The sequence below is a fragment of the Hyaena hyaena genome, unplaced genomic scaffold (assembly GCF_003009895.1).
Source record: "Hyaena hyaena isolate Hyena2069 unplaced genomic scaffold, ASM300989v1 scaffold_255, whole genome shotgun sequence".
NCBI classification, from domain to species: Eukaryota; Metazoa; Chordata; class Mammalia; order Carnivora; family Hyaenidae; genus Hyaena; species Hyaena hyaena.
Genome location: NW_024080888.1, coordinates 1,403,799 through 1,428,875, shown reverse-complemented (window position 1 = coordinate 1,428,875; position 25,077 = coordinate 1,403,799). Strand labels below are relative to the sequence as shown.

Sequence of the window (25,077 nt, the reverse complement as noted above, 5' to 3'; positions counted from 1 at the left end):
TCATACAATGACATCCTTGATCTGGCTTCTGCCCACTTCCCCAGCCTCATCTTCTGTGACTTCCTGGAAGGTAAAATTTGTAGTTCTCGGGTCCACAATATGCTGTTTGCTAAACCTATCTTTCTTCTGGCTAACATCATCTTTTCTCATCATCTACTTCCTTTAGCCCCAATAGTAATAGCTCCAAGAAGCCTTCTCAGGCTGCTAGGTGGCCCTTCTAACTTTCAGAGAGCTCTCCCTGCATTCTTCTATCACTGCGCTTATAATAGTGTATTACAATTATAGGGAACTTTGCGATCTCCTTTCTTACAGAGATGTATTTTGAGTGCTAGCAAAATCTCTGACTTATGATAGGTACATGATAAATATTTAACAAACTGAATGTAAAATTTACCGATTAATATGGGAATATAAAAAAGAATCTTTTCCAAAGACATATTCTTATTTCTCTATGATGCAATCTGGCTGATTCATTTTAGGTTTTTGTTGTTGTTGTATTTGGGTTTTTTGTTTGTTTGTTTGCTTGCTTTTTCCTTACTGCTCTTGGAATTTTATAGTGATTCTAAGTAAAAGGAACACCACCTCTTTCTATAGGATTTTTCTGGCATATTTTTGTCTCATTTTGTACTTTCTCTTGTCCTAGTGCTGTAGAAACTCCTGGCTACACCAGAGCTGTGGTTTCCTATCTGGCAGAGTGGTTGTTGGTCAGTGACTAAGCACTTTGAAATAGGCAAGATAAAAAGAAGCAATTAGAATTAACATATTTATGCATTGAGCAAATATTTGCTAAGGACCTAAACTGTCCCCGGCATTGTGCTTGTGCTGAGGGTAAAATAGTGAACAAACCTTCCCACCTGTTCTACCCTCATGGAGTATCCAGTCCAGTGGGAAGGACACAGGGAGGAAAAATTGAATCACAAATGCTGATGGTGAATCCAAATGGTAAGAAACAATCTAAATGAAGCTTGTAAGAATATGTAACAGAGTGAATAGACTACCCTGACGGCTAGTGAGCCTTTCCTGAGAGGATAGTAGGTGAAATTGAAATGAGGTATTGATAGACATCAATTGCCTACTTTACTTTTCCCACAATCCCAACTCTTGCACACACATACGTGAATCTTGACCATTTCAGTAAATGTTTCGTTCTGTACCTAGAAACACTTGATACCTCCTTGACCTCTTTCTTTCCCTCCTAGCTTTTATCTAACCTACCACAAAGTCTTCTTAGTACCCCCTCCAGTATATCCTAAATCCCTCTCTACCTTCACTACACCATCCTTTCCTAGCCACTATTTTCTACCCCCAGACTCCTACCTTGTCCACATGTTACCACTCTCACCTCCTGTAATCCATGTTGCACACAAGTGAGAGATCCTTTAAATGTTTTGGAAAGTAAATTTGACATATATCATTGTGTAAATTTAAGGTATTTAAACTTTTAAATTGGGTTAATACCCTTCATTTGATATAAGACTTTATCTTTTGGGACACATTATTTTGCATAGTAATAAGAAAAAGTATGACATCATTATTTCTTGGAGTTTTTAGATTTATTTATCATATATGTAATATATGATATATATATATCTTTTGCATACTTAATATGAAAATGTAAATGAAACTGGTTAAGATATTTCCAAGGCAATGGCAGTAACTACTGTCTTAAAACAATGACTGAATGATACCATTCCTTTTATTTTATTTTATTTTATTTTATTTATTATTGTATTATTTTTTATTTTAGAGAGGGGGCAGAAGGAGAGAGAGAGAGAGTGAGAGAGAATCTTATGCAGGCCCATGAGCTCAGTGTTGAGCCTGATGAGGGGCTCGATCCCTTGACCCTGGGATCATGACCTGAGCTGAAACCAAGAGTCACATGCTCTATTGACTGAGCCACTCAGGCACCTCATGATTTTAAAATATGTTCTTAATTTCAGAGATACTGTCTTAAAATCTGTGATATTTAGCATTTTGCTCACATGCTGAATATTACTCAGTAGCTTTCCATTCCATTTAGAACAAACTCCTAAACCCTCACCATGATCCACAAGGACTTGCTTGGTAATACTCTTGACTGTCTCTATGATCTCATCTTTCATCACACTCCAAGTTCATTCAACATCATTTCCTCCAGTCACATTGGCCTTCTGTCTGGGTACTGAACTTGTCAAGTTAATTTACATCTCAAGGAAGCATTCTTGCTAAAATGCTCTCCTTTTAGTATAGAGACATTTCTTTTCCTCATGCAACTTCAGCTTTAATGTCCCTCTTCAATGAGAACTCTGATCATCTAGTATAAATTTGCCATCTTTACCTTTTCACCTTAATTTTTTTTCCAAATTATTTGGTTTGTTTGTATAAGCAGTTTTGCATTTTCTATATTTTCATAAAAAAACATACATCCCATGAAAATAGAAATGTTGCCTTTCTTATTTACTATTCTATTTACAGCCCACAACAGTGCCAGGCACATAGAGAGAGAACTCAAGAAAACTCTGTACAATAACTAATGACTGGATGAATTTTGAGTTAAAGGCAGAGATTGAGACTGGAGATATAAATTTGGAAAATATAGAAATATGGACACTTGAATGAGGAGAGTTTTTGGTTTTTGTTTGCTTTTGAGTGTTTTTGTTTGTTTGTTTTATTGAAAGGGAGGAGAGAATAAAGTAGAAACTAGGCCTAGTCAGAGAGTTTTCTACCTTTTTTGTTTGTTATTTTATTTTATTTTGTATATATAATGGTCATAAATATGGTAAAATGTTAATGAAAGGTGCCAGACAGGAAATGAAAGTTGAATACTGAACAAGAGGAATATTTCATTTGCTGAGTTTAATGATCTTTCCTTTAGAACTTTATTTATTCTTTTTCTATAAGCTATATAACTTGCTTTATGTATAAATAGGTAGTTTACTTTAAGTGAATTATGATTTCTAATATAATGTCTAAAATGGTAAGTTCTACAAATCTTTCTCTAGATCACTTGTAAATAAAAATTTTAAACACCACATTTTTAAAAAGCGAAGTTTAAAAGTACAAAAATAATCATTAAATTGGTTCTATTATAATATACATTTTTCTACTTATCTCTGTAAATTTTGAGTAGGTTTTGGATATGAAAATCTGATAATTAAATTTATGTTGTCTCAGTTCATTGAGACTGCTATACTAAAATAACACAGACTGGGTGGCTTATAAACGACAGACATTTACTTCTCATAGTTCTAAAAGCTGGGCATCTGAGGTCAGGTTGCCAGCATGAGTGAGAATCCTTTTCAGGGTTTCCAGATTTCAAACATGATGGTAGGAGTGAAGGATTTCTCTAGAGCCTCTTTAACAAGGGCACTAACTCCATCAAGAGGGCACTGTCGTCTCCCAATGGCCCAGTCCCAATATTATCATATTGGGCATTTGGATTTCAACATATAAATTTGAGGGAGACACAAACATTCAATCTATGTCATGTGTATTTTGCAAAGTTATTATCTGACCTAATAGCATCCAAAGGAAATTTTTCTCACAGCCTGTAAAATTCTCAAGAGAAATGCACCATTATGTTAAAGAATATTTTTAAAATTTCCTTGGGAAATTAATGCATCTCCTAGATTACTGCCAGTGAAAACTGTATATATTCTGTATCTTAATTTTTTCTCATTAGTAACCTTTTTTTTTATCATTCCTTTGATATTTTCCTCATCAAATTACTAATGAATATATAAATACATATCAAATTATACATGCTGGAATTTAACAAGTGCTTATACAGTCTAGGAGATTAAATGATAACTTTTTGTATTTCCACACATTTTGGTTTTTTCAATATGAAAATATTATTTTAAACATTATTTAAGAGGAAATGCTAAAAGAATAACTGGATTTTAAAAAGAACCAGTTTAAAAGAATCCAGTTTACAAGAACAACGGGATTAAGTATGGAGTTAATCATCATAGTATAGGTTAGCCTGCCTTTTCTGAGGCTTTCTTGTGTGCTCGCTGGGACAGCCTGACACCTACTGGAATAGAAACAGTTCACAATGTCCCCGAATAGGCTGAAGTCACAGTGTGGGGAAAAGAAACAAAAAATAAAATAAAACTATGTAAAATAAAACAAATTTATGAAAAAGTTTATGTATAACTCTAAGAATTGTTACTTATATAGGTATATATGTTCTACATTTCTTTTTTTTAATTTTTTAATGTTTATTTATCCGTAAGAGGGTGAGAGAGACAGAGAATGAGCAGGGAAGGAGCAGAGCGAGAGAGGGACACAGAATCTGAAACAGGCTCCAGGCTTTAAGCTGTCAGCACAGAGCCCAACACGGGGCTCGAACCCACGAACCATGAGATCACGACCTGAGCCGAAGTCGGACGCTCAACCCACTGAGTCACCGAGGCGTCCCTATGTTCTACATTTCTAATTCAACGTATCTCTTAAAAATGCGCTATCATTAGCTTTAAATTTTAAAAAGTAGGCTAGATCAAAAAGCAAACTCCATATATAGTCTGTAGAATGGGGACACATTCAGTTCATTCTCCTAAAATTTTGCACTGAAATTATTGTATATTGTGTGACTCTGAGGCCCTGTACAATCATCTATCATCAAAAACTCAATTATATTTACCATACTGTGCCCACTGTGGAAGGCAAATTGATGCCTGACAAAAGACTCTAACTGCAAAAGTTAGCATATAAAAAAAAAGTTTCTTTTTAAAACCTAAATTAACCATAAAATTAAAGTTATCAGAATATCAGAAATTCCCCATGATCTGAGTTTAGTTGATCACCTTCCAAAATTTGTTTTAAATATTTAGTTACATGATTTTTTAAATAAAATGAATACTTCTATCCAAGTTCAACTATTAGGTAGAGTTTTTTAAAATATGGACCATATAGGGGCGCCTGGGTGGCTTAGTCGGTTAAGCGTCCGACTTTCGCTTAGTTCATGATCTCACGGTTCGTGGGTTCGAGCCCCGCGTCGGGCTCTGTGCTGACTGCCAGCTCAGAGCCTGGAGCCTGTTTCAGTCTGTGACTCCCTCTCTCTCTGACCCTCCCCTGCTCACTCTCTCTCTCTAGAAATAAATTTTAAAAACCTTAAAAAAATTTAAAAAAATAAAATAAAATAAAATATGGACCATATAAAGGTACTTCTACTAAAATAAAATGAATCACAAACATACATTTTGTTTGTTTGAAAATAAGTTATTTTCTTAAGGAGATTAGTATCTAGAGGAAATTACCTTTGGACTAATAGCCAAAACTAAATATAAAAGTTAAATGGTTTATTCATGTGTGATTTACATATCAAGAATCTTTTTACTGAATCTACATACCTTAAATTTCTATTATTTCTTCTTTCATATTGTGTACATTTGCTTTGGAGTACTTTCTGGTTTACTGCTAAACTCATGTAAATTCTAGTCTCTCATATTAATAATTTGATAATAGTGTTATTGTTATAGCTTGATTAAAAAATGAAGATGTGTGTAAAATAAAGATTTCATAATATTTGGAAAGTATGTATGTTCATAATTTTTTAGGACTATAGAAGCATTTTGTACAGATATCTGATTGATATATAATCTAAGAGCTAAGCTTCATCATATGAAATGGATATAAATGATGATGATAATGTTCTGTAGTGGTTTTCTGGAAATTATTTTGACCTGATATATATACATAATTATATGCATTTTATATATACATATACATATTTGTATATGTATACATATACATTTACATATTTGTATATGTATACATATATACATATACATAAATATATGTATATATATAGTTGTGATTATGATAAATTTATCAGGTCATTAAAGAGGTGAAAAAGGAGCCATATCTCTCCATATAAGGCAAAACTGGGAGATACATAAATATATAAATAGATACACAGATATCTATTCCCTTCATAAAATAATTCTACTAACTCTCTGACTCATTTAATCATCATCAACAGCAAGTATTTTATATATATTCTATTAATTCATTTGGTTTCACACCCACCTTGCAGGATAGGTAATATTATTATACTTACTGTAGAGATGAGGAAGCCATATTTAATGAACAACGTAATGGCTAATAGCTGTAGGGTCGAAATCTACAAGGAAGCAGTCTGGCTTCAGCATAAGTCAACAACTACATAACATGCCTCTCTATTCAGGAAAAATTTTCCTTATTATTTTGTTTCACTTATGTAGGTATCCCAGTTCCTGCTCTTCCCCTTCCACTTCCTTCAGGGAAAGAACAGCAACAAAACTCTGAACACAGAAATGCAATCTCTTTGGGGACACCTGGGTGGCTTGGTCAGTTAAGCGCCTGACTCTGGATTTCAGCTCAGGTCATGATCTCGTGGTTTGTGGGGCTGAGTCCAGGATCTGGCTTTGCACTGACAGCATGAAGAACCTGCTTAGGATTTTCCTTCTCCCGCTCCCTCTCTCTCTCTCTGCCCACTCCCCATCTCAAAATAATAAGTAAACTTTTAAAAAAGGAAATTCAATCTCTTCTTCCTTTATCTGCATGTGTGGAGTAAAAAAAGAGAATGAAAATCTTGTTCAGGAGGCCGCCCTTCATAATCAGAAATGACCTTCCGAATCTGACTTGCAGAAGTGGGGAAAGCATGTGTTTATGATGGCTGTGAAGCTGAGAGAAATGCCGCCTTTCCCTTCTGTTCCCTTCCTTCTTTTCCCTTTTCATCCATTCATATTGTAGCATGTGACAGAATTCCCTTCCTTTTAAGGCTGAATAATATTCTATTGTAGAGAGACAGATGATAGATAGATACCTATATACCACATTTTGTTTATCCATTCATCTGTCTGTAGGCCTTTTAATTGGTTCCACCTTTTGGCTGTTGTTATTTACAATATTTTAATTTAAATTAGGATAGTGCAATAGGGAGAACATTTACCCTGACTCGTGGTGTTACATGAAATCTGTTCTCTTCTTACAAACTTAGAAACACATATGTATCCTCAGGAACTTAGTAATTGAAATATTGAACTAAATAAGGCTTTATTTGATTATTTTCTTCCCTAATTATGACATCAAAAAAATTAGGCTTGCTAGGATATCTTGCCTTTAAAATAAATTACTTTTTACTAATATATATGAGAGAAAGACACAGAAAGAGGAGTTGACCATATATGTTATTGAGTTGAGAACTGAGTAGGTTGGATTAACAAAAGTAGTAAACACTTGTCATTAAAAACACATGACTACTTTTGATATATTTAGAATATGTTCATCTCACTTATCACTGAATTTGGTGGGGATTTCATTGCTCTGTATTTGAGGTGGTTAGTGTTCAATGATGCACATATTTTCATAATTTTGCTGTTATTAATGGTCAATCGTAGCTCAGATAGGTTTTTGTTGAGATGTATTTCCATACAATCATCATCTTATAATTAAAACAAAAGTGTTTCTCATAAGGTAAATCAGAGGCAGCATGAGTGAATTATTCTCTTGTGAAGATTAATTAATATTTTTATCTATAAATTAAATCCCATGGACAATTTAGTGTTTTCCCTGAGGCATTTATGAATTCGTTAATACATGTATATATGCTTATCATTTATAATTTTTAGTCACCTTTAGTTACAAGGTAAAGACTGATTCTCAAGTCAGGGAGGCATAGGTGGATGTTAGGTGAGATGTGGGAGGCTTATAGGAGAATTACAAAATAATCCTTTTTCTTTGAGAATGTTTTAATTTTCAGGCATAGCCATGTCTGTCTTGTTTAGCTTCATTTTCCTCCTGTTCTTCTTCGAATCTCTAAATTCATTTCAATAAGGAGATGACAGGAAACAAAATCAGAAAGTCGTTTCAATTCAGAATGTCTCCCCAAACATAAACTCTTTTCCAACTTCTTAGGAAAAAATTACATACCATTGGCTAATTTATGGTGGGGGATTTGTTGGTTTACTTTGATGTCTCTTGAATATCCTCAAGACTTTTTATTTTCATACTATTGTGACTATTCAAGCCACAGATTATCAGTATGAAGTTTAAACATTCAGCCTTTTGTGAATAAGATGGCAAGAAATTTAATAATCTGAGTTTTAAGGTTTAGTATAAATGGATAATGTTAACTCATAGATTGTTTTCTTTTATTTATTACAGGAAATATTCATTGTGCTCATTATTTAAATGAATCCTTTTTTGCTTCAGTCCACTCTTGGTTCAGGATAAAAATGGATATGATTGAGTCATGGTTTGGTCAGGATGTGCTTCAAATGGCAAATCACTAATTAATGAAAAAAAATGTTTTTTTTTAATTTTGTCTTTTTGCTAGCTCCTTGAAAGACTGAGTTTCTAAAACATTTCAATCAAAAGTACAATAAATTGTTTCTTTACAATGTTTCTCTTAGGTCATTACCCACAAGATTTCAAGTTGTGCAAGTCAAACTAGAATCCTTTCTCTGCCTTCTATTCTGTATGGTCTGCAAGCGAGGCTGGTGTTCATAAATAACCAATGCTGCTGCTTTTCCCTAGAACAAACCTTTTACCTATTAACTTGGAAAATCCGAAGAATCAATACAAGCTTTTTTCAGTACATGTTGCCGCACAAAAGAAACAGTGTTATTACCCTTAAAGAGAATCCTAAATGCAGTCTGCTGTTTGGAGGGTTGCGACCCCATGGAAAGCTAAACACTTCAAAGTAACTGCTCTCCATCCACCATAATCAGTCTGGAAAGGTACAAAGGACTTCTAGATTTAAGCAAAATGCTTGTCTGGGATCATTACATTTGCCTTTGTACTGCCTGTCACCATTTTATCATGTTTAATTTTCTAGTTTTAAACTTATGTTTTCTGATAATTTGGTTTTAAATTTTCTATTTACATTTTTAACATCCCTCAACAAGCTTATTTCATCAGTAGCATAAACCTAATTACAAGTCACACTAGGGGCTCTTTGGCTGTGGATAGTTCTTCCAATTTCCACCAGATCAAAGATTGCTGGGTCATAAGCAATCTGCTGGTCTGCTTTCCGCCTACTAAACTCTTTTAGTCATGAGATTGTTTTACTATTTAGGAATTTAAAAGATCTCTGCAGGAGACACTGTGATTTGTCCTCATAAACAATATCTATATCTATCACCTATTATCTATCTATCTATCTATCTATCTACCTTTTCTTTTCCAAAGCCCTAAGTATGTATGGATGATGGTACTTTTTTCCTGCCTTGTACACAACCGTCAAGTTATGCAGCTAGTGTTTATGTGGCCGACTATTTAACTACTTCTGTTAAAATTAGTCATTCTCTGTAATTAGGATAGTCAGTGGATTTGCATTAGAAATCTAACTACATATATTTTAGACCACTTGAATTTCTGTTCATTTATGCCTTAATATTTTTTCCTCTGTACTTCAGTTTGGATGGTTTCTTGTGTTCTGCCTCCAAGTTCATTGATCTTAACATCAAGGGTCCAAACTTCTGCTAAATCCAGTCTAATCAATTTTTATTCGTATCTTGTGTATTTTTGTTCTAATGTTTTTTGTTAGATTTGACACGAATTTATTCACTGTGCTCATTTTGTCTTTTATGATCTTGAATAGGTTTAAATAACTATTTTAGTCATTGGTTGCTAATTTAATATTTGTACCATCTCTCTTCTATTTTGTCTTTGTTCATTGGATTTTTACTCATGTATTGGTCATAGATTCCAGCTTCTTCATATATGTAGTTTTTATTGTTATTCATTTTTTTATGTTGGGCTGCTATGTGATGAACAGATTTTGTTATCTTCCATTATAGAGCATTGACCTCTGTTCTGGCATGGAGTTATTTGTATCAGGATTTTTTTAAGGCTTTGTTGGATTGTGTCTGGATTATTCTTACTCTCCTGGATGCAGTCTGTTAGGTTCAGATAAATGCTCAGATGTTTAATGAGAACTATCCTCTTTGGCTGGTCAGAATTCTCCACAACTGGGTAAAATCTGGAATCTCTGTTCAGCTCCTTCAGCTTTACAATACTCCTTCTCTGGTGGCCTTGCAAAAACTACCCTTTGCAAGCACTGCATGGTATTCAACCCAATATTGACTTTTAAAATGGCATCTCTGTCACTCCCCCTCATTTTATTCACTTTATCCACATATTCTAACCATCTCAGTAGCCCCAAACTCAGATCTCTGTTTCATTCACCTAGTGCTCTCTCTCTCTTTGATCCCCTAACCCCCATGTGATGCAGTTTGAAAACTGTTTGGAAGCAGAAAACTAGATTAAGTATGGAATCTATATCATGTTGTCACCTTTTCTAAAAAACTAATATCATTGCATTGTCTGTTGTTCAACATCTAAAAATTATTGTGTTATATAACTTGTCCAACTTTACAGATTTTTTTTTTTTTTTTTACCAAGGGAAAGTAAATCTGATGCTCTATTATGGACAGAGCCAGATATTTCTTTCTTTTTTAAAAAAAATTTTAAAAATGTTTTATTCATTTCTGAGAGGGGGGGAGAGAGAGAGAGAGAGAGCGTGAGAGCGCATGAGCAGGGAAGGGTCAGAGAGAGATGGGAGACATAGAATCTGAACGAGGCTCCAGGCTCTGAGCTGTCAGTCAGCACAAAGCCCGATGCGGGGCTTGAACCCACAAACTGTGAGATCATAACCTGAGCCGAAATCTAACACCTAACTGACTGAGCCACCCAGGCGCCCCTAGAGCCAGATATTTCTAAAATTCATGTTTTAGTTTACTACATAAACAATTCAATAAGCTTATTAAACTTGTATCAAAGTAAGGTTTGACTTAAAAGTGCACTAACTCTGTAGATTAACTTGAAGAGAATTGATATATTTAAATTGACTGTTCTCATCCACTAACAGAATTTATTGGATTTTATTTCAGGCCTCTCAACAAAGCTTAAAAGTTATATATATATTAAATTCACACTCCTTTTGTTGGATTTAATAAGAATAATGTAATTTTTGCTGTTATAAATAGCATCTTTTTTTACTTTTTTTGTTGGTACATTGAACTGTAACTGATCTTAACTATGTGATTATACTTTTTTATTATTAAAAGTGTATATTGATCTTAACTACATGGCTGAACTCTTATAATCATATTTAGATTATATCTAGACTCATATTTTCTTTATTCACAATTATATTATCTGCTTCTAGCAACAGTTATTTTTTCCTCTCTTTGATTATTACAGCATGTATTTATTTGCTTTTGTCTTACTGCACATTGTCCACCAGAAATAATGAACCTAGGTCTGAGTCTCCAATCTAAGTACTAATATTGGTATTTGACATAGGGCAATCCTCTATTTTGACTTAATTTATAGCTGAACAATATAGGTTCTGGTTTTAAGTCTTATTTATTCTCAATTTCCTTTTTCTTGTAGTGTTTGTTTACTTTTCATATGTACAGAGTATCTACTCCACAATACTGGCAGCCGTAGATAGAGGTCTATGAAAAATACTTTTAATGAAAAGAATTCTTTGTGATAATGATTTTTTTCCAACAAAAATGATCTCTTCCTTAGGAATTGGTGTGCTTATGTCCATACCAGATTATCTCCCACAGTGATACTAGACAACCAAGTCACTTATCTTCCAAATGGGAGAGGGCCTTGTGGCTGGACCAGGGGATCCTGTCCTCAGAGGTACGTGATACTGTTTGAAAATAGCCACTTCTTACTCTATATTCATGTATGTCCTGCAATATGTAGAGAAAGCTAATCATCCCAGGTACATATGTTTCATAGGGTCATCACATTAAATTAGGCACATGATCTTGGGTAAGTTAAAATGCAGATAATAATAACACACGCCTCATTGGGAGTTTTTAGAAACTGTGAGACAATGCAATAATAACCTTAGCCTACTGACAGAGCCTTCCACAACTGTTAACTTGCATGCTTATTTCCATTTTTACTATTACTATTATTTTTATTCTATAACCTGATCAATAATCCTGTCTTTTAATTCTTATGAAATTCATACACAGTTCTAAAATTTTATTGATAATTTCCCTTTCATACTAGGTCAGAGAGAAGTCCATAACTTGGCAAGCCATGAATTTCAATAATGGACAATAAAATAGCTAAGTGGGGCCTTTCTTTATATGTCTATTTTAATGATTCATGTTACTTAATTTTCATTTTTTAAAAAATCTATTCAGGACATTTAAAAATTGTCCTCAAATGTGAGGCTGAGTAATTGATAAATTCTCTGAATTCATACACTCACAATAGCTTATCTGAGCGTGTTTCAGAAGACCCTGAAATAAAAACTGAAATTATTATTCAGGCCATGATGGCTCATGTTATGCAAATTGTCATACAAATAACTCAGGCAATGAATCTGACACATTGGCAATCTGGAACAGTGCATGGTAAGGATTGTAAAATCAAGGTGTTTCTTACTCTCCAGAGGAATAGCTACGGTTCATGGTCCAGAGAACTAAGCACATCTTAGGGATTTGGGAGAGCTGAGCTCCAGTTCTGCTTTCAGCATTTACTCCCTTTGTGGCAATTTCCTTGTCCACATGAGAAACAAAGAATGCATTGTTAATTCTTCAGTAATGAAAATATTACCACAGTAACCCCTATTACACTGTCCTTCTGAGTTCAAGGTGAGTTTTTTTTTCTTTCTCTCTCTTTAAACAAACCAGAAATGCATATCTTTATTCTCATTTCTTATCTTTCTCTACCTTTGAATGAGTCTCTCCATTCATTCACTATTTCGGTATATATGCAATATTTGTTACTTTTTCTTTCATTATAGCTATATGTCACATATACCAGGGATCCAGTTTGCTAAAGCAGGGACATTGACTCCTTTAATAATGCAACCAACTGTGTGGATTCATCCTAATAACTCTAAAGAGCCCTTTTCCAAACAGCCTTCTTTTCAATTCAGTTTTCACTATTGGACTGGAGATAGTTCACTGGACAGAGTTTTACTTACTGAATATAATTTACTGAAATAAACACAGGTGAATGATTAACCTGTTTTTTGAGATGGAAAGAGTCTTATAACTCACTTTAAAATTGAGGAACAACCTCCCACATACTGAATTACCCTTCAAGTCACAGCAAGTCTCCCAAAGCTCAGCTGGTTACAATATGTTTTCCTCCATATGATCAGGGTTTACCCATGAAATTGACTATTGTCTCCACAAAGTTGCATGGGACAAACTCCAGATAATAAGAGAGGCTAACCCATTCAGAATGGAGTAAAATCCCATATGGATCACTTTTAGATATGAGACTTTGAGCAAATTATTTCATCTCTTTCTTCCTCAGGTTCTTCATCAGCACATCATACTAATTATAATTTTTTTCCACATAGAACTAACAAAATTAAACAAGATAATATACACCCATTTTATAGACCCACTTGATAACTATTAGCTAAATATTAAGGTCAGAGACGTAAGAGTAAATATGACAAAACTGTATTTATGATTGATATTTACATATATAGAGCCTACACTTCAGTACCATTCAGCATTTCTATTGATTGCTTCTTGATTTCCGTTTTGTGGTTTCTTTTCCAAAATATTTTCTCATGTTAGTTCCCTGTCTCTCTCCTTCTTGTTCTCTCCCTCTCTTTACCCCATCTCTCTCTCTATCAGAGATAAATACCATATGAGAGAAATAATAAAAATTAAACCTCTAAAACTTGAGAAAAGAGAAAGTGCAGGTTAAAAACCATAGTGGTTACCGTAATTTCAGTTAGATCATTGATACACAGTTTGTTTGATGTTGATCTGAGAGAAAACAGATCCTTTTAACTATGACTATATAAGGAATAATAAGAATTGAAATAGAATAAATTATCCTCATAAGCTGATTAAAAAGTAGAATTAAAACAAGTTTTAATATTTTTAAGTTTATTTTATTTTTGAAAGAGACAGATACAGTGTGAGTGGGGGAGGAGTAGAGAGAGAGGGAGACAGAAAATCCCAAACAGGCTCCATGTTGCCAGCGCAGAGCCCTATGAAGGGCTCAAACCCATGAAACCATGAGATCATGACCTGAGCTGAAATGAAGAGGCAGACGTTTAACTAACTGAACCATCCAGGCGCTCCTTAGAGTAAGTTTTAACATTGGTTTCATTAAAAGTATTATCAAGGGAAAAGCTCTACTATGTTTAGAAAATGTAATGATACTTACATTTAGAAAATGTAAGTATAAACTTAAAATCCCAAACAGCATAACTCTTAATGCTTTTCATAATATATTTAAAGATATCTAAGTTTAACAATAATGTTGATGATGAAGACTATAGCATTAATAATAACAGATAACATTTAGTGAATGCTTATTATATTTTGGGCATTGTCTCCAAAACTTTAATTATCCCAACTGATAATTTAATGAAAGACAAATAATCCCTCTCCTCTCTAGATCTCAGAAGATATCAAATCCTGTCTACAGGATGCAACATAAAATCGTTACCTCATTGGAATGGAAGTGCTGTCCTGGATTCAGTGGAGCAAACTGTCAGCTAACAGGTATATTCTGATAGTAATTTTATAATAACAATTAGAAGCATAAAACTTCCGAAGAATAAGCAGCTGATTCCAGTGAAGAGTTGTTATTTTTCCTTTTGAACCAAAGTTAATTAACTCACAGCCAAATCATTAAAACTGTTACCTCTCTAGAGTTTCCTAACTTAGTGCCTATTTCAGCACCCTAAATCTCTTTACAGAGATATCTCATATGTTCTAATATCATTATGTTAGTTTTATAGCATGAGTAAGTGGAGATCTGACTATTCACTTTTTCTTTTTTTAATTTTAACTTTTATTTATTATTGAAAGACAGAGAGAGACAGGGTATGAGCATAGGAGAGGCATAGAGAGGGGGAGACACAGAATCCGAAGCAGGCTCCAGGCTCTGAGCTGTCAGCACAGAGCCCGACTTGGGGCTCGAACCCACAGACTGCGAGATCATGCCTTGAGCCGAAGTCGGACGCTTATCTGACTGAGCCATCCAGGTGCCCCCACTCTTTTTTTTTTTTTTTTTAACATTTATTTATTATTGAGAGATAGAGACAGAGTATGAGACACTTTTTCTTAACTGTATGCTATGGAAACATGCCTTATTTAAATATCAGAAATCCTAATTTTATACTTTTAAATAATCATTAGAAGTGACCCTATGTGATAATAAAACTAACTTCTAGTTTTGTTCTAGTTTAATTATTTGAAATGATATCTATGAATGAGATTCAGTTTTAAAGAATATACAAACATGGCATGAATAATTGTGCTTTTTTCTCCCCTTAAATCCTAATAGAGTCATTTTATCAACTGTAATTTTAAGGATTTTCTGGTGGCAAGGCTAATCAAACACATGGTAACCTGCTGTGGCGTAACATCCATGTGGCTATTATTTTGCTTTTGGCTTTAAACAGGTTTCCTTTGAAAAATAAGATATGGCATCAGCATACATATTTTAAATGAATGAATATTACAAGAAAGACCATTAGCAGTGGTGAGGAATTCAATCAGCAGCATGAGAGACTGTGATTAAAAATTAATGTAAGTGTGGAAAAACCATTATGATTCACATTTTGAAAAAAGAAAGTTGTAATACAAAAATCTCTAGGAAACTTGTAGTCTTGCTAGGGATATTATGTATGGTTTTTCCAGGCCATTGGTGAGAATCTGTAGGCAAATTCAACTATACGCTATTTGTTCTGGGTCTGGCCTGAATTTCAGAGATGGTATAAGAATTTAATACATTTTCAGGGTATAGTATGAATATGTACTTCATTTATAATCAAGTAAAATAAACTTTTAAATGAAATATCATCTGTACCAAAGGTATTTAGAAACGAGGCAACTTAGCATATTCTAAAGAAGTCCAAATATGACCCTGCTTTCAAATGATTACTGATTTCTGGCAGGTGCACAGATATATTCACAGTAGTAAAACATTTTTGCCTTTAGTCTGCATCTGGCAGATAGTTAAAAGTTCTGAACAGTATTAGAATTCTATTTCTAAAGTCTAATATTAGTTTTTATATTTCTCTTCTTCTATGAAGATATCCTTGTATCTTAGGAATGTTAATTCCATTATTATTTCTTAGAGATTCAAGGGTTAGTTCACAGTATACCTTCCTAGAAATTTAGAATGTCATTACACACCCTATTGCACATAGGGGACTGAATGTTGATATGTGGCAGAAAACAAAGTCTTTATGTCAAAGAATGTCATGGGCTGCAGCTGATAAGAACTGTAGTTGCTTCACACTTGGTCCTTTTATAACTACTAATTGATTATTAAACACTGAGGTGGACTACATCTGTGAGGAAAAGAACCATAGAATTCCAGCATTATAAATGCACGCACAAGAAACAAGGCTAATTGACAGTTTTGAATAACTGCTATGTACTATCATTCCCTCTTTTTCAAAATATTATACATGAAATATTTGAATTGAATTCAAATAGTTTAGCTTTGATTGTTTAATGACATCTCATGTTCTAACTGGAAGCCACCTGTGGATGTTTTTAATACTAGACTTACAAATCCTTATCTTGAATCCTCATTAACAAAAATGTCCCAGAACAGATCTGTCTCTGATCTTCTGTCACAATACTATATTAGAATTACGCATAGTTCAAGCATCTGCTGATTAAGCTGTTGTGGAAAGGTTATCTTTCTATTGAAATCTATGATAGGAATAATTTTCTCATGGCAGATATGCCCATGATGTCATGCTATACCATCAATTCAATAAAACTGTGATTTCAAAAAACCCTACTCTTGCTCCCTATGATATTCTGACCATCTTACTCTTCACTTTTATTGCAGTATATAAAAGCTGTCCAATTTTTTATTAATGCATTTGATGCACTGGTAGTGTCAAGAAATACTGGGTCCCTTTGTCCCTTGAACCCATCTTCATTATTTCATCTATCCTGGGTTTCTTCCTTCCTTCCTTCCTTTCTTCCTTTCTTTTTTTCCTTTCTTTAAAAACATATTTTTCTCTTTTAATTCCTCCCCCTCTACATCCAATTCTCCCTCTTCTTACCACACTTTATATATGTGCCAACAGTCTCTTATTCTTATATGGAATGGAAAATTGTCAGGTTTCCTTTGACAACACTCTGCACACTGACTCATTTAACAAGCAGCCCCAAATATGGCAAGAATAATCAGTGTGGCTCATCCATTCTTTAAATGTCTTCAGAGCCCTCAAGGGTTTAGAATAACCTGGTCATGTAGCTACTGTGATAATTACTTCAGTGCTAGTCCTTCACATCAGGAGATTATTTTATCCATAGAAGATATGTAAAATACGAAATAAATTTTACAAATCCCCACTTCCCCAAAAGTTTCATCCCCACAAATAAAATAAATTTCATAATACAAAAGTGACAATTTCTTTTTCATTTAGATTGCAACAGGGAGATATTTTTAAATATATAGGGAAGATCCATAGATCAGGAATAAAATAGAATAGCTAGCAACTGTACTCTCTTTTATTTCTCCTCCTCCACTTCTTCACCTTTTGCTCTTTTTCTTTCTCTTCCCACCCTTTTATAACTCCACTTCCAACCTGTGAGAAAGGGGTGCTATGAAGGCCCCTGGGTGGCTCAGTCAGTTAAGTGTCTGACTTTGGATCAGGTTATGATCTTGCAGTTTGTGGGTTCGAGCCCTGTGTGGGGCTCTGCACTAACAGCTCAGAGACTGGAACCTGCTTCGGATTCTGTGTCTCCCTCTTTCTTTGCCCCTCCCCCACTTGCTCTCTCTCAAAAAATAAATAAACATTTAAAAATTTTTAAGAGAAAGGGGTACTGTGATTCAAAATCAATGAAGAAATTCTTCCTGCTGTCTTATTCTACAATATGCTGCTTATAATATTACTGAACCTCTATACATGCTCATTTTGCTACAATTTAGATAATCAAAATTCTGGTAAAAAAAAAAAAAAGCTCTAGATTAGCTTATTAAAAATATTAGTCATACTGGGCGCCTGAGTGGCTCAGTTGGTTAAACGTCCAACTTTGGCTCAGGTCATGATCTCACAGTTTGTGGGTTCGAGCCCTGCGTCGGGCTCTGTGCTGACAGCTAGCTCAGAGCCTGGAGCCTGTTTCAGATTCTGTGTGTCCCTCTCTCTCTGACCACCACCCCACCCCGCTTACTCTGTCTCTCTCTCTCTCTCTCTCTCTCAGAAATAAATAAAGCAATAAAAATTTTTAAAAATATATTAGTCATACTATCAAGAGAAAATAAATTTTTTTTAAAGCCTATAAGAATAGAAATTTGTTAGAGAAAAAAGGAAGAAGTATTAAGTCCAAGAGCAAAGTAATAGTTTTGATATATTTTACATTTGTTATACCTTTTTGAGAATCAAAGGGTTTGTCTTCAAAAAGGGACCTGATTTTGTGATGTGGGATCCAAGACGTTTTTTCAGAATGTGAGCAACAATTTACTTTTTAAAGCATTTTTATAAAATTTGCAATAATATGCTTTTCCAGTAGATGTCTCTAAAATGTTCTGAAGTACAACAAGGAAATTGTGGCTTGCTCTAATGATAAAAAGACAGAAATGTAGGCTCAAATAATGTTAGATTAGAGAGGAGGAAAGAAAAGCTTCTTTGTAAATCTGTTTTTAAAAAATCCAGCCAGCTCTAGTCAGATCTTTCAGATAGGAAAAGGGTATTTTATGAAATTATGTTTTGGAATACATATCGCAGATACTATGAATGCTGAAAAATACAATTACACAGTTATTGAAGTAAACTGATATCTGCCATTTGTTATGAATATATGAAAATATTTCATTTTCCAAATGCTGTGAAATAGCTCAACAAATTTTATAAGCTATTGTAACCAGCATTTTAAATTTGGAACTTCTCCAGTAAAATTACTTTAAAATATTACTTCAATTAATATAAATACTTAAAACAGAAAAAAGTATATAAATTTATTACATATTTGCATATCTAATTCTTCCCAATGGGGAAAAATGCTTTCCTCTTTAAGAAAGAACATTACCTCCTATAAGCATCTTGCTCAATTACGATACATTTAGTCAAAAGACACCATGTACCTTAGTCTTTGTTGCATCAAATTGCTTTCTTTGATTTAACTCCCACATCTCAGAAAATCTTTATGTATGTACCGAATATCACCAAGTAAGCACTCACCTGATATCACAGGATCAGCAGGAAACTGTCAGATAGGAAGCTTTCTGGTACTAAGAGCAAGCTTTCTCATGACTGAGTTGCCAGTAATGATTTCATGAGCCTCAAAGGTCTGGAAGAAAAAAAAAAACCAAATGCTCATAGACAACACCTGTCTAATAGAAGAAGGAAGAGGAGGAGGGGGTGAGGGTTGAGGAGAACGGAAAGGAAAGGGAAGGGAAGAATAAGGAGGGAATAGAAAAAAAGGAATCTAATTTTTTAAATACATTGCACTTTCATTTATTTATTTTTGTAAATGTTTATTTATTTTTTAGAGAGAGAGAGAGCACACAAGGTGGGGGGAGGGGCAGAGAGAGCAGGAGACACAGGATCCAAAGCAGGCTCCAGGCTCTGAACTGTCAGCACAGAGCCTGGCGTCGGGCTCGGACCCAGGAAGTGTGAGATCATGACCTGAGCTGAAGTCAGACGCTTAATCGACTGAGCCACCCAGATGCCACTGTATTGCGTTTTTTAAAAATTTGAAGTCCATAAAGCTCTTTAAATGTTATTTGACATAAATAAATGTCCTTCTGTCCTAGCACCTATCTCTCAGAAAGGACCAAGAAAAAGAGACTTAGAAATCTGCTCTATAAAACAAAGCAAAGGTCTGTACTGAAGTGCAAGATAAGAGTGCTTGGGAACCCTAGAATTCACAGCAGTCCTTGTGGTAGGGAATACATTTGGGAAGACAGAAAGATTGCTACATGGAAAAATAAAACAGCATCGATCAAGCAGAGGAACTTTATCACAGGAAAGTAACTGACTCCACTTGTGAGAGACCCTATCAGCACTCTCCATGGGCTAAATCCTATGCAATAAACTGGGATGAATGCAGGTATTGAACTCTAGTCAACAAACAGAGCTAGGAAGAGACAACATAAACCACTGAATTTGTTAAACAGGCATTTCAGGTTTTTAACAGCCTTGGCAGGGACCTTATCCAATGAACTCCAAAGAAAAGAGGTTCATATGACAATCAGATTTCAAGGATCTTTGTGCAATGGTTAATGGTTGTTCTTTTACTTATGAGTACAATTTTCTCACTTAGTTCCTCTTAAACAACTAACTTAAAAATAATTATAGCTAAGAGCAAATGGAAAGTTCCACATGCACATACACACAGATATGCAATCACATTAGATTTTGTCATTTAACACTTAAAATATTTTCCCAATATTTTAGTTCAAATCGGTCTTCTTAAAACTTCACAAAAATATGGAGAACATTTCATTTTTCTTATTTCACGTATATTATGTTTTCATATAATGAGGAGTGAATTACCGAACATCTTCTTTCCCTATACAGTTAGAAAAGAATTGACATCTCTATTAGAATATTATCTCCACTTTTTTTTAAATTTTTTTTAATGTTTTATTTATTTCTAGGAAAGAGAGAGAGACAGCGTGAGCAGGGGAGGGTCAGAGAGAGAGGGATTCACAGACTGAAACAGGCTCCAGGCTCTGAGCTGGCAGTCAGCACACAGCCCGACGCGGGGCTCGAACCCACGAACCGTGAGATCATGACCTAAGCGAAAGTCGGACGCTTAACCGACTAAGCCACCCAGGCGCCCCTATCTCCACTTTTTTTTAAAAAGGCTTATTTTCCAAATGCTAAACATAAAACTGATTCTTAATGATATGCCTATATCAGAATTATTTTAGGTAAGTTCTATAATATTTTCTTTTCTCAAATGTTCCATCATTTCAATTATATAATATTAAAATTCTAATTTTATCTTTTAAACATTTTCTTTTGCTTTTTTTTTCTTAACACTATTTGATAAAGTATTTTTGGAATTTTTTATTTCAAAAACTTTACTTGGAAATTTTTATTTCAAGAGTTATTTCATGAGACTAATTTCATAAGGTTCTTTAATATTTTTCTCTTGATTGAAAATAAAATTTAACTGATTTGAATCTAATTATGAAAAATAAGTCAAGTGATTTTAATTTTAAATTTAAATCACACAAGTTTAGAGTATTATTTGAATCAAATATTTTTACAGCAAGTAAAAGTCTACTAATTTTTACTGAAAATAAAATCAAGTTGATTTTCATTCCAGAAACACACATTGTCTTATATTGAATTGATTTTTGATATCAATATTTTGTTGTTTTAAATATTAATATTAATATTTTGGTATATTACATATCAAAAGTGTTCCAGACTTTTTCGCTGTATCAATAGATAATCCAGGACCAGTTTCATTATTGATAAAATTTCTATTGTTTTTCTTTTCTTAAAAAATCACACTCATAAGAAATGCTTCTAAAATTTAAACTTTCATCTGTTTCCTAGTGTTTTTAATAATGCACTATAAGCTTTTCAGTTATGTTTATCAAAATTACTTCCTCCTTATAAAAGCCCACTTCTCTATGGAACAATAGGAGACTCAATGTTGTAATATGTTAGAGCTTTAATAAATCAGGTCTTTAACATGTTTTTGTTATCAACAGGCAGGAGAGTTTGTTTAAAAATCTATGAAGATAAATTTCTTGATTACAATTTTAGTATGAAAATATCTGGAATTTTCTGTCTTATGAGTTATTATAATTAGAAATTTTGTTATAAGTTAGTATTTCTTAACCAAGGTCATAAATCAAAAATCAATTGTAGAGTTTAAAATTTTATATATATATGTATATATACACACATACAGATATGTATGACACACACACATATATATATATAACACGCATATATTTTACATAAACACACACACACACACACACACACACATATACCTGCTCAATTCTCTGGAACAGATCTACTGAATCAGAATCTTCAGGTAAGGAAATGGAAGGACATGGACACTTTCAGTGTTTCAGAATTTACAGGTGCTTCTGTTTTTCTTTACTTCCTAAGAAAGTATCCTCTGCTTACCACATTATGGAAATGCCTTTAAATGTACCAGCTCTTTTTGTTTTCCTATGATTGTTTTAATTTCTTGTGATTTGATTGAAAAGGTAAACAGTAAAAAAATGAAAAGATCATTTGTTCATCCTGTTGAAGCCACATGTTCCTTTTGCTATAAATACTTACACGTCCGTATCCTGAACCATCTTCCATTGCTAAGAGAAATACGGAAGGCAGTGAGGTGAGAAATTGCTAAGGAAGATATAGCTTGATGCCTTCTTCAGTGGTTCTCAAACTTTACTGTGCATTGGAAACACCAACCGAGCTTGTTAAAACACAAATTATTGCCCCATTCCAGACTTTTTAAAAATTAGCAAGTCTGGAATGGGGCCTAGAAGTTATATTTTCAAAAATTTGCAGGTGGAAAATAAAGAAAAAAATACTACCCATTAAAAAAAAAAAAGTTTTCAGGGATGCTTATCCAGCAACCCTGGTTTGAGAACCATCGCTTCACTTTCTAGTTACTCTCATGGTTAGACTTGATTTTAGCTGCCAGAAAAATTCTTTCTTACGTCATCTAAGGAGGAAACTTGATAAAAATCTATGCAAGTATTTAATAGATATATTTGTATGAATTAATTTGAATTTAGGCTTTAAGAACCTTATTGCTGGGACCTAACAGAAAATTAGAACTTGTTACCAACTTACTACAGCCCGGAAATAGGTATAATCTGCCCAAGCTTTTATTTGTGTTTTTTTGTTTTATTTGCTTTCTTCCAAATAAATCAACAATTATACAGGACTGTCTATAATACGATGGAAAGAAAAAAAGAAACAATATCAAAACAGAAAACTTGAACAAGAATGGAAATTCATTAGTTTAGCTTGATACCCTGAAGAAAAGCAATGGAAAATTCAGTTTGACAGAGACTAACTCACATTGATGCCAAGTATATTATTCTTTCTATGGAATAGAGATTCTTTAGTATTATTGTCACAGCTACATATACCTTCGAAGCATCATTAACATGTGCCAGAGGCACAGTTTCATTGGTACATAATTTCATATAGTTAGAGGCACAGTCAGATACCAAACCCATGCTTTCCCGTGTCTGATATGCAGGCTTCAGTGAATACCTTTATCCATTAAAAGTCTGCAAATTACAGATCTACATTACTTGATGTGTTCAATATTTCTAAAAAATTTTCCCTCTAAATTTTCTTCAATGAAGAACTGTATTTCCATCTAAAATATTGATTCATGGGAAAGACGAATCAATTCTTTAATTGAGTAGATTTATTTTATAAGAATATCTATTTTTCTGAAATTTCACTGATTTTATGGATTGATCCCCTTGAGACATGTGATGTAATAGTTTATTTTTACTTGTATTCCTTATATGCTGAGTCTATTTCCTAAAAATCTGGGAATGGCCCATTTATTTAAACAGATATTCTTTCATTAAGGAACCTGTAGGTTCCCCCTTTTCCAAAGAGACACCAGTTGGAAATTGCATTGTTAAACAAGCAGCTTTGTGGCAGTCCACTTATAGAGCCACTAGAGCTTTTCACACAGCTGATTTTCAAGTCCCTCAATTATGCAGGCAGGTTACCTCCGCCTGTTTGCACAGCTGCCACAAACTACCATCCATTTGCACCTAAAAGGGGACCTGAATAATTTTATTTTTGCCAAAGAGATTTAGAGCCCTGCACTTCCAGCACAAAGAGGTAGCACATTGCCCCTCCCCGATGGGGGTGAGCAGCTCACTCTGCAATCATCGCAGACCATCATGCTTCAGTACACGGGAAAATGAACAGCAGCCACATCGCTGCTCGGGATTGGAAAAATGAGGCAGCCCCACAGCTTAACTCTCTCTCTTCTTTTTTTGTCTATCCAGCCCAGGAACAGCAGCACTTGATACACAGCAACCAAGCTGAGAGTCACACCGCTGTTGGCAAAGAGACAGCCAAACAGAAGCAGCAGAAAGACTGTGGTGACCCAGGTCACAGCTTGTAATTACTAACATCCCTAACCCAATTATTGTCAACACTATTTATAACAACTTCGAAACAAGAAATCCCTCGGCTGTCAAATGTTTGATGGTGACATGTCAACATACCTCTCAATCCTTTTCTATTGGTGCCCCATGTTGGGAGAAACCGTGGATGAGCTTTAGGTTCCTAGCCTGAAGGGACCACCTCTAATTTCGAAGCTCTGTGTGCAAATACAGAAGCCGATTAAAAATGCTGTTGTATTAGGTTGTAAAGAAATCACAGGTTTCTAAAGTAAGGTCAAACTCTTGTCCTCCAAAGAGTGCAATCAATCATGGAAGTATCTTGACGTGGAAGGAATGATGTGATCATTTGAAGGAACTAAGAAGTCTCTCTTTCATTAACAGAGAAGGGATCACTGAGAATGTTGATCACTGACCTGGGAAAATAATTGTGACTAATTGAGAACTTCCTGTTGATTCAACGTCGGGAGGCCACATATTTTCTCATTTTTCTAATCATAAGCATTTTACCATTTCTTTTAATTTTATTTATTTATTTATTTTTATTTTTTAATCTGTATTTTTGAGAGAGAGAGACAGACAGACAGATACAGAGTTCAAGCGGGGGAGGAACATAGAGAGAGGGAGACACAGAATCTGAAGCAGGCTCTAGGGTCAGAGCTGTCAGCACAGAGCCCCACATGGGGCTCGAACTCAAGAACCACGAATTCATGATCTGAGCAGAAGTCAGACGCTCAACCAACTGAGCCACCCAGGCGCCCCTTACCATTTCTTTTAGGCCTTTATTTCTTAGAAATGGGAGGTTGTGGGGCACCTGGGTGGCTCAGTTGGTTAAGCGTCAGATTTCGGCTCAGGTCATAATCTCACGGTTCATGGGTTCTAGCCTCGCATTGGGCTCTGTGCTGACAGCTGGCTCAGAGCCTGGAGCCTGCTTCAGATTCTTTATCTCCCTCTCTCTCTCTGACCCTTCCCTGCTCACGCTGCTTTCTCTCAGAAATAAATAAAACATTTAAAGAAAGAAGAAATAGGAGGGCA

The 25,077-nt window shown here is 34.4% G+C and overlaps 1 protein-coding gene across 1 annotated transcript in view; it reads left to right on the top strand.

Moving 5' to 3' along the window:
• Positions 1–25,077, top strand: part of MMRN1 (multimerin 1) — a 53,565-nt gene that overhangs the window by 1,815 nt on the left and 26,673 nt on the right. The window contains exons 2-4 of the mRNA XM_039245367.1: positions 11,506–11,625; positions 14,377–14,483; positions 23,926–24,030. Coding sequence (XP_039101298.1) covers positions 11,506–11,625; positions 14,377–14,483; positions 23,926–24,030 — 332 coding nt within the window. The remainder of the gene's footprint in view (positions 1–11,505; positions 11,626–14,376; positions 14,484–23,925; positions 24,031–25,077) is intronic.